Source organism: Stegodyphus dumicola, chromosome 11 (genome assembly GCF_044657685.1).
Source record: "Stegodyphus dumicola isolate Sdum_Otavi_A_Nest chromosome 11, ASM4465768v1".
Classification (NCBI taxonomy): Eukaryota; Metazoa; Arthropoda; class Arachnida; order Araneae; family Eresidae; genus Stegodyphus; species Stegodyphus dumicola.
The window spans coordinates 105081172-105092361 of NC_140778.1; the positions used below are offsets into that span (position 1 = coordinate 105081172).

At 28.9% G+C, this 11190-nt stretch overlaps 1 protein-coding gene across 1 annotated transcript in view; it reads left to right on the forward strand.

Moving 5' to 3' along the window:
- Positions 1–10821, forward strand: part of Rtc1 (RNA terminal phosphate cyclase 1) — a 32891-nt gene extending 22070 nt beyond the window's left edge. Inside the window, exons 5-7 of the mRNA XM_035368033.2 lie at positions 2130–2289; positions 7369–7472; positions 10626–10821. Of these exons, the coding sequence (XP_035223924.2) occupies positions 2130–2289; positions 7369–7472; positions 10626–10776 (415 nt within the window). The 3' untranslated portion in view covers positions 10777–10821. The remainder of the gene's footprint in view (positions 1–2129; positions 2290–7368; positions 7473–10625) is intronic.
- Positions 10822–11190: the final 369 nt, after the last annotated feature.

The following is an 11190-nucleotide window of genomic DNA, read 5'->3' on the forward strand; positions in this document are numbered from 1 at the left end:
AGTAATGTGCAGATATATATGTTTCCATATGCCTTATGTATGAAAAATAATTTGGTACTCCATAATTTCTTTAGTTCTTGAATCTAAACCAATTCTGATTTGTTAATAAATATTTTACTGAAGACTTGTTAGATGTTATTTATGTCGGTAGATATTACTTATATATTGCAGGCAAGAATCTTATACATGTAGTCCTTCACAGCAAGAAGTAATAATATCAACATATATTCATTTAAATGTTGTACATCTCCTATTACTTTCATAGTTTCTGGATGCCCTTGTAGAATTCAACTGTTGGAACATTCTTTGCATTCCTCATAACACTTCTTAAATTTTTGAGAAATTGCTCATTAAGAAAAAAAAATTTGTCTAGAGATTAGAAAGTAGTCCATAAATGTCTAATATGGTGAATAATAAGTAGACCGATTGCACTTTTTTGTGCAACAAACTGAAAGAAGGTAGCAGATTGAATGCATGATAGAAGTTATCATAAGGTCAAATAAAAAATTTCATTTAAATTCCTTTCTGTAAACAGCTGATGTTTTACTCAGTAAGCAGAGATGTATTAATAATCCCTACTTCTAATTATCATTTGGAAACTTGTTTGGGTTTTTTGCCATAAAACAGGAAATTAGGTTTTTCTGCATCTAACATTCAACTAAAACTTCAATTATTGAAACTAAGTAAACTGTGATTAAATAAGTATTTTCAGACAGTACACTAAAACTCTTGACAACTGTCATGGTCTCTGTAAAAGCTTATGAGTAAAATTAAACTTAATCCCAAGCTAAATGATGACTACAAACTAGATGGTTAGATAACATTGAAAAAGACTGAAAATTAAAAATTGGTGCAGAGGCATTTCAGATACAAGACACTCTAAGAAGCATGTGGTTGAGGCAACCAAAGTCAATAAGGGGTGTTGTGCTTGTAAAGAAAAAGAAAATTAAAATTCCCAACTGTACAAAATTAAAATAAATATACACACATGATGAAAAAAATATATAAATGTGGAAAGATGTTAGAACACAAAATCATATTGTTACACCTAACTATGATACACAGAGAACTGAAACATATAAATAAAATTAGGAGATAGTAAAAAGAGTACAAATGCCATTATATTAAAATACTAAATAAAATACACAATGTATTAAATCAAGTGGTTGAATCTTTGATTCTCCTTTATTCCTTCATTCTCTTTTAAAAACTGTAAAATGTTAACAGCAGGATTTTTCCCAATTAAATTCAATAAGGCAAAACTGAAAATATTAAAATGCTTGTTGCAGGTGCAATTAAAAGATGGACTATCAATTAAAATGTGTCATATTGATAAAATAACTTTACACTTTTTACGAACAAGTTCATTGTGTGCTTTTAACAATATTAGTGCATGACATGAGAATGATCTATCATTAGTAATTGAGACAAATTCCTTTTTTTCTTTCTGTTGGATACCCAGATGTTGCTGATGTTATTAGAAAAGATTCAGTTCTTAAACCTTTTAGACACAATGTGTATGTGGAAAATTAATGAAAAGACAGTTTAATATATAGACAGATAAGGATTATATTTTCATTATGGATGTTTAAAGTATTTTGCTAGAAATCTAGATCTCTTTTGATTAACAGTCAATTACCAAAGCAAGAAACTTTTGTAAATTTCTTGGCTTGTTTATTGAAAGTGATAATTATGAAAATTTGGATTTTACTTAAAGTAACCTGAAATGTGTTTTTAATAACTGTCTTTAGTTAACATTTGGCACCTTTGCTGGGATTAGTAGAAAAAATTCACTCTTAAAACATATATATATGTTATATGTATGTATATAGTTTCTTAAAGTGATGTTTTTATTATTTTAGGTCTTTCATTATCTTATTATGTGTCATTTAAGATTATGTTTAAAATACTTTGTAAGAAAACAAAAAAGCAAAAAAATGTTTTTCTTGATTAGCTGTATTATGAATATTTAGTAAATTACCAAAGCAAAGAAAGTTTCTTACTTTTCCTGGCTTTCCTAATGAAAGTGATAATTGAGAAAATTTTGGTTTTACTTTATTAATCTTAAGAATTTTGATCATATTTTTTTACTCATTTCAGTTCTTAAATATTATGTTTTTTATATATAGATCACCAGGTTTTGGTTTAACTTTAGTAGCAGAAACTATAGCTGGTGCTTTCTATTGTGGTGAAGCAGTTTCAAAGCCTTCAGGATCTGGAGAGGCTTTCATTGTTCCTGAAGACATAGCTAAACAGGCTTGTCATAATCTTCTAGAGGAAATTTATCGGGTATGTATTGGGGCATACGTGCAATTTATTTGTCTATTTATTAGTATATATTTATTGTGTTTTTTTTTAATTTGGTTACTAATTTAAAATTTTTATTCTTATTGAAGAAAACTCAAAAATAATTTTGATTTTTTTTAAATTTTATTTCTGTTGTGTAAAAATTAAAGTTTCCGGCATCACTAGCTATAGAAATTTTGGATTGAAATTAGATAAAATTCTAAAAAGCATTTCTTTATGTGTGAATGAGTAGTGGCAATTTCTATTAATGTTCTAAATATTTTCTGTGTGAATACATAACACAAATTTGAAGTTGCTTATCAGAATAATGTAAACATTTTGGGTTAAAATGTAGGCAAGACCAGCATGTTGTCAGGGCTGAAATGTTTCCATTTATTCCATAACTTATTTCATATTAAGTATCTGAATTGTTCTTCTGTTTTTCCCTCTTTATTGTTGAATAAATTATTTGATTTCATCCTAATGAAGCAAAAGTATGAGAATTTTTTTTGTGAAACCTACAAAAAAGTTCACTTTCACTTTGATATGAAGCTCTTTGTTGTGTTTGAATCGCACTTGTTGCTGATACTAATGGCTCCACATTTTATTTTTGCTGACATCTTAAAGTGTAACATAATAAATGTTGAGTTTGAGATCCTTAGAATTGGAAGTAGCAAGCAATATTGTACATTGAATCATGAAGCTTGTAAGGCATATTTTAATTTTATAACAGTTATTTAAAGTTTATGACACTTTCATATCTTTTTTAGCTTCAGCTTACAATTCCTTACCAGATTGAGTTTTTAGAATTGTGTTAAATGCAGATGAGAAGTAGAAAGTATTTAAGTCAAGGTTCCACTAACTTCAAGAGAGAGAGAGTTAGGATTCCTGAATAACGCACGTTTGCCTTTTTGCTATGTGTCTCTAATTGTTATTACACTTGGCTGTGTTACGACCTTTTGATAATTTCACTGGCAAGTTAAAATTACAGGCCAACTAGTTTAGAATTGTGTTAGCTTCAGCTAAATCTCTTTAGATAGTCATTAGTTAATTCTTATTTCTTACATTTTGTGTTTAACCCCAAGTGGAGGCTTTTCTGTACGCCCCGAGAAAGGGGCCATCTAGAAAATCTTTATTTTGAGCAAATAAAGGGTAATTAACCCTTCTTGAGTGTACGTTTCTGTTCTTGGACTTAAGCGATTATTTGCTTAGTAGTTCTTTAGATTCCTCGCCATTACATTTAGCGAGATAATAGTGAGGAACATGGCAAACTATTTATTTAAAAATTTGTCAGACAGCTTTTGTGTCCTATGACATTTAATGTATTGTTTTTTCACTTTGGTTGCATTAATGGCAAATTTGCAATAAGTATTTATGTATTTGGGCATTTTTTCCCTTCTCCAATTCTTCAGCTTGTTTCAAATTAATTTTTTGTGAAAAATATATTACTTTATGAATTTTATGTAATGTAATAAATTTTTAAGGAAAAGTTTTATAATGGCTATATAAACAATCATCAATTATACATCAATTATAATGTGAACAACAATCAATTATAATTCAGTCATCAATTATAATTTAAAATGGTGGAAATTTAGTATTATCTTCCACCCAAATAATTTATATACTTCCTTCAAAATGAAACTTTCTTAATTTATTAATGATAAAAATTATTTGGAATTACTTAAGAAGCAGAGTGTTATATTTTTAAATAATAACCAATCGCTTAACATAAACTGTTGGACTAACTGTGACAACAAGGCTGCCCTCTGGTGAGTAGCCAGAGAAGTACTTCAGTAAAAGCCAAGGCTCCCACTTGATAGGTTGTATCAGACCTTTGCCCAGGAAACCAAAAAACTGAGACTAGAGACACTGTTACAAAAGCTCCCAAATCCTCCAGTTCTGTCTCCTTGCCGGAACGTCAGCAGAGCCAGAGGGGAATTTTGTAACCAATCCCTTAACATAAACTGTTGGACTAACTGTGACAACAAGGCTGCCCTCTGGTGAATATCCAGAGAAGTACTTCAGTAAAAGCCAAGGCTCCCACTTGATAGGTTGTATCGGACTCTTGCTCTGTAAATTTTCTTAAAGTTAAATGTAATGTCCGTGTAAAACTTAAACTTGTTAATAAATACTTGTTGCATTATACAGGACTCTTCTATAACCCTATCTAAAACGACCCCTTCACAAAGTGGCTCATGTCATCACTTTTTGGATTAAGTGAGGAATTAAAGGTTGTAATTGTAACTTGGGGATATCCATGTCAGTGAGTTTCAAAGCAGGTACGGAATCATGACTAGCACCTGAACTAGCTACTTCTATTTTCAATTTCTCAAGCTCATGCTTGCGTTCTTCTATCTCTTTCCTTTCATTATATTTGCGTTCCTCATGCTGTTTTCTTTCGTTAAATTCACGTTCCCCTATTTCTTTCCATTCTGCAATAATGCTAAAAAATAGATCTTTAGTAAACTCTTCATTATATCCCTTACTTGTTAAAATGACATCCTTAATATGAACTATTGTCATTTGTTCCGTAGCATTCACATCAAGTTTTGCTAGAATACACATATCTTGTTTACGTCCTTTAGCAAAAAATGACATGGTGACGTGTTTCACTTAAAATAAAGTCTTTGATGAAAAACAATTTATTATGGCACTAATTAGAAAGTTGTAATGAGGTCACCTTACCCAGAAAAGATTTTTACTAATTTTACTATAGAATAGCACTATACTAAAGTTAGTTGTATCAAAATTAACAGTCAAAATAATATATAAAAAACACTCTCTTCCTTATAATAAAACATTTTACAGGGCTAGAAAGGGCACAGTTTAAATAACATCAATAAAATTCTTTTCCGTTAATTATTTCTATTCTCAAAGAACAAAATAAAACATTAACAATAGCAATTACGTACATGCTTCTTTAAATCATCAAATATAAACAATTTTCAGCAATGTAAGCAGAAATGGAAAAAAAAAAAATCAATAAATAAAACCTTTATGGACGCAACAGGGTAATAAACATGTCATTGAGCCACTGGTTCGTCAAGTTAAGCTCAAATCAAAAGTACGCTTATAAGATTGAATTCATTCAGCATATGATAATAACAATTTCTAATACAGAATTTTATCTTAAGATGCCTCGCTTTGAATATATTATACCTTTTTATGTTTAACACATTTACCATTTCAAAACAAAACTGAATATTATGATTATGCAGTTCTCGAGCACTCATTATGTATAAACAAAGTGAAAGAATTTCTTAATCACTTCAAAATGATACAATATTCATTAAAGATATACATATATACTTTAAGAACACAGTTAAGTATTTTTACGTTTTCATATTTAAGTATTTTCACGTTTTCAGCATTAAGGGTTAACACATTATAGAACATTAGTGTTTAAATGCAAAACAAATTATATCATTGACAACTATTTGTTGCTGATAAGCCATTGAAGTGGCACACACACACACAAAAAAAAAAAAAAAAAAAAAAATCATACCTGACGGGCGAGGTATCTCTTTTCCTAAAGTTTTAGGAGTTAGATCCAGCGGGTGTGGCTGTAAGTACTATTTCTGAAAAAGAAAGTGAGCAAAAGCCAAGGAAAATTCTTAAAGCTAAACATTAAAGTTGGGTATCACTATGTGAAGGGGTCGTTTTAGATAGGGTCACAGAAGAGTCCTGTATAGTGTAACAAGTCTTTATTAACAGGTTTAAGTTACACGCGGACATTACATTTAACTTTAAGAAAATTTACAGAGCAAGAGTCCAGTACAAACTATCAAGTGGGAGCCTTGGCATTTACTGAAGTACTTCTCTGGCTACTCACCAGAGAGCAGCCTTGTTGTCACAGTTAGTCCAACAGTTTATGTTAAGGGATTGGTTACAGAAAAATTTTTCTTATTTGCTCAGAGTTTTCTTCTATAAGATCTTTGGTTAAATAAATGGAATTGAATAATACTTGCATACATTTTAATATGTCAAAGTATTAACATTTTTTTAAAACCATTTTATAAGAATTTTAGGTTTAAATGTTTTCAAAAATTCAACATAACAGTGTTTAAGAAACAGAGAAATGCAATTTTGGTATTGTGTAGCTTACTCTAATATGTATATAAAATGTGTGTAAGATTTCATTTATAATGTTAATAATATTATTAACATATATGATTTATAGTTAAATGAATTAATAGTTTCCATATATTTGCAGTAATAATAGTATTAAGAAGGCAATAACTTATACATGAATTTAAAAAGTTTTGTTAATTTTAATAGACATGGGGTATATATATATATATATATATAAGTTAAAATTTTAAATAAAGTTAAAAAAATTTTTTTAGTTAATTTTTTACTCCTAGTCTTGTACTTTTTTACTTACAATACTTGCAGTTAATTTTTTACTTGCAATTTTTTTAGTTAATTTTAATTAAATTTTTTACTTGCAGCAGTGGTGCAAGAGAATTATTTAAATTTAATTTAACTTTACTATTTTCTTGTGAAACAATATATGTATGTTACGATGAAACACCGAAATCTGGAGAATGTTGACTTTCATCGGTGAATGTCAACATTCACATAGTCGCTTGGCGTATGTCTGAAATATTTTCCAAATTCTCTTATTTCTGACTTACGCCGGTAAATGTTGACTTTCACCATGTACTAATGGTGAATGTTGAACATATAAGAGTATTATATTTTCTTCTCCGTAATTCAGCCGCGAAAAAACACACTTGGACATTACACAGATGGGTAGATATTTCCTTACCTTAACATACTGTAATAATAATCTTAAATATCATCAACTTGCAAGACATATAGGGACTGTGCTAGAGGAGTTGATTCTGAAAGGGGTTCAAATAGCAAGAAAAAAATTGTGAACTATATGATTAGGGTATGTCTTATTATACATGCTTAAATGAATTTTTGTTATTAAAATAAGGTATTTTTGCATAAGACTTGTCTTATGTTGTACATTTATGTGTTTTAAATTATACTCTTCCATTTTGTCATAAACACCCAGAAAATTGAAATTTTGGTTTAATATGGTAATTCTGAATCATTATCTTTCAATAGGGAGGATTTGTTGATTCAAATAATCAGAGTTTAGCATGTTTGTTTATGGCACTGGGAACAACTGATGTATCCAAGCTGAAAACAGGGCCTTTATCACCATATACGTAAGTTCTCTTTTTAAAATTTATTTATAGAAAATTTGGCATGTTAATGTTATAGGAGCCATCATGAAGTAAAATCAAGAAGCAGAAGACACATGAAATAAGAAAACATTATCTAAAAAAGTTTTGTGATTTGGTATCTTGCACAAATTTGTCATTATGCATATAAAACATTACACATATATTATTATTGCAATGTTGTTTATGATTCTATATAAATATGTTACTGCATTTGGTATTTTGGCACTCATATGCCGAGTGATGCTCTATTGACAGAAAAGTACAATAAAATGTAACAAATTTACAGATATGTTTATTTCTTGAATGTAGTTTTTTAGCTTACATTTAATTGTTACAGAGTTTCGTATGTTTATTTGTTTCATATGGTTTCCATATATTTGTAGTTGTTAATGTGGCTTCAAAAGAGAAAGTAAAAAGGCATTTATTTCCCCTTAGAAAGTGTGTAAAATTTGTCATGAACTGTACTAAATATCAGTGATGAAAGCATTTGGAGACACAGCTTTAAAAATTGCAGGAAGAAGGAAGGCACTGATGTTGATTGGTTCTATGGTTACTGTATACCACAGAACTGTTCTTAACTGATTCCTAACAGTGTTGCTGTTTTAGCTGTTGGAAGAACTCCTGCCTGCAGCTCTCCTTGTTTCTCATCACATGTACCAGTAATCTTGGTAGTTCATAGAATCTTCCAATTTTTAGTTTTTACTAAGGAAAATGTTTCCTAGCAATAAAGGATATTTATTGAATTAATGAAACTTAAATTGTGCAAATTTATATTCTCTCACTGTTAGTATTTTCAGCATAATTTTTTAACATTAAATTTCATTTTATCTGAATTATCTTAATTTATTGCATATATTTGTAGAACCTTTTATGAAGACTCAACAATGTTAAATAAGTTTATATTTAAATTTTGTTATATATCAATGTATGGTACATTAAGTTTATTCACATGTTTTGTATGTTAATTATTAATTTTATTTTCATCATATTTGAAAGTTGTATGACACTTTGATAAGTAAAAGCTTTCTTTCCCTATTAAAGTTTTTTTTTAATACAAAGGGGTAAGAAAATTATTCTTAGACTTTAAAATTTAGACTATCTATAATTAAGTATTAGTATATTTTGTATAGTTGAATAACATGAATTAAGTCGGTTTGAAGTACCTTTTGCTGTGGTGTCTGTGCAGCTAGCTTCTGGTTTGTCATATCTTGAATTGTCATTTATGATATAAAAAGCAGTTAAAAATGTGTGAAACAACAATTTTGATGTGCTTCAAGTAGAAGAAGTAATAGAAGTACACTACTTCTACTTAAAGTGAGAAATTACTCTTATTTTTATTTTTTTTATTTATGCTTGTTATGTAGTGGCCTTAATCTATTGTCATTCACCTTGCATTTCTGCCACAAAGTTCACAATGTGCAGATCTGCAGCAAATGTACGAACAATTATATATTGTGAAAATATTTTGTGGGGCCTCTCTCAAGTTTGGGTCCATCGCAATATATTGTTGGGCTTCTAAACTGGCCCTGTTTACAATAAAGCTCTGCAGATCACATGTGTGATATGTACCATGTCCAGGATAAACTATATAAAAGCTGTGATGCAATCTAGACTAGTAAAATATATCTTGCACTCATAATTATACATAAAATGCATGGTGCAGATAATGATATTGTTGTTGCTACCAAAGCATGTACAGTAGGGTGGAGCAAAAAAAAATAATATAGTTGTATAATTGAATATATATAAATAAAGTGTAAAAATGAATATAAGTAATATATTTGAATTAAACTAACATACAGAATAATGATTATTGGAGGACTTAAAGCAACAAGAATCAACATATTATTCACAAATTTGCAAGGCTGGTTTTGAAGGTTTAAATATAGAACCTTCTTCTTCAGCTGCAGAAGTACAAATGATGAAATGGAAGCCGATGTTCAAGTGATAAGAATGAGAGGAAGGAAATCAAGCTACTGGTATCATCTATTGATGAAAAATGAAGACAAATATGAAATAATTTCCTTAAAAAGCAGATGGAAAAGCCAGAATGGAATTGGGATTGTTAACTTGAACTAAAAGATTTTTACCAATGGGAAATGCCTCTAAAAAATCTAATTCGCTAATGGAAAATGCTTTTGAATAATTTTGGCTGCAAAAAATGGAAAATGGGATTTTTCTGACCAACAGTGTTGGGATGATTTTTTGTGTTTCTTTTTTCCTTAGCGTATGTCACATGTTCATGAAGACAAGATTTTAAGCTGTCTTTGTTTGACTAATGTAAATTTAACTTCATTGGTGAAGCATCTTGTATATATCCCAGGAGTTCATATCCAGAATGAGGTCCTTAAGTATGGAACCGTGAATTTTATTTACAGAAGAGAAAACGACATGAAAGTTGAATTTCTGCAAAATACATGCAATTACATGTATAGCTAATCAATGGAAAGAAAGGAATGACAACATAATTCTTATAATCTCCTAAAATGAAAGGGTGCTTTTTGATGTGTTGAGGTGAGAATTTTTTAACTACTTGGTTAATAATGTTAGGTGAAGAGCTACTGTTTATTATCAAACTGGAATGCAATCAAGATGTAAGTATTTTTAAATAAATTTATTTTAGTGTGACAAAGTAAGTAATTAATTTTAAGCTGTGGTGACTTATGTTCATATGTCTTCATTTACTATATTGATTAAAATTTCTTTTACCTAATTTATACACATGAATACATTTTGTTATTGAGGCTGATTGGTGCATTCTGACAATAAACTGCCATCTGTTGCTAAAAGTTCAAAATGTAAAATTTTATTAGCTATTTTATTACATGATGTAGTAAATTAGAATGTACCAATAAAACCTTCAGACTTAACAGATATCAATAAAATCTTTAGATTTATCTGTCTTCTGATTTTTGCAGTAAATATATACACATTTCTGAATATAAAATGCATACTACTTGCATTAAACTTATTCACAAATGGAAAAGTTTGTAATTTTGATCATATTCATTTATATTATTTACTCTTTCTCAAAATCTTTTTTTCTAAAAATAAATCATTATTTTTCAGTACATTTAAAATTGTATATGCCATTTATAAAATTACGGAAGTAAGTTTTTTATGTAATTTTTTTAGGATACAATTTTTACGGCATATTGAAGATTTCTGTCAGCTACGAATGAAATTGGAAACAGACGAGAATGAAAAACTGCAGTTAGGAACTCACAAAGTCATCTTGACATGTGTGGGAATTGGCTATACAAATATTAGCAGACCTGTAAAATAATATTTATGTGTATATTTGTTTTGATAATAAAAAATATTATTTTAATAGTGTCTTTTCTTAAAATGAGTACTAATTAATACAAGAATTTGTGCCATTGTGCTAAATTAGTTTTACTGAAATTACTGTATGAACAAATATTTCAGTGTTAATCTTTCCTGTTACTTAAATATTTGGGTTATAGTACATGAAAATATTTTTCTATAAACGACAGTGTATTTTAAATAAATCAATATGTATTGACTTATTTACATTGAAAAGTAGCTTACAAAAAGCATGGATTTATTGTATATTTCAGAATATAAGCCAATACATGTTTTAGCAGAAAGTGATTTTTTTCCTTCATAAACTAACCCAAGATTCAAAACCTGTATATAAGCAGTAATGAAAGCAAATTCATCTAACATTCCCCATGAG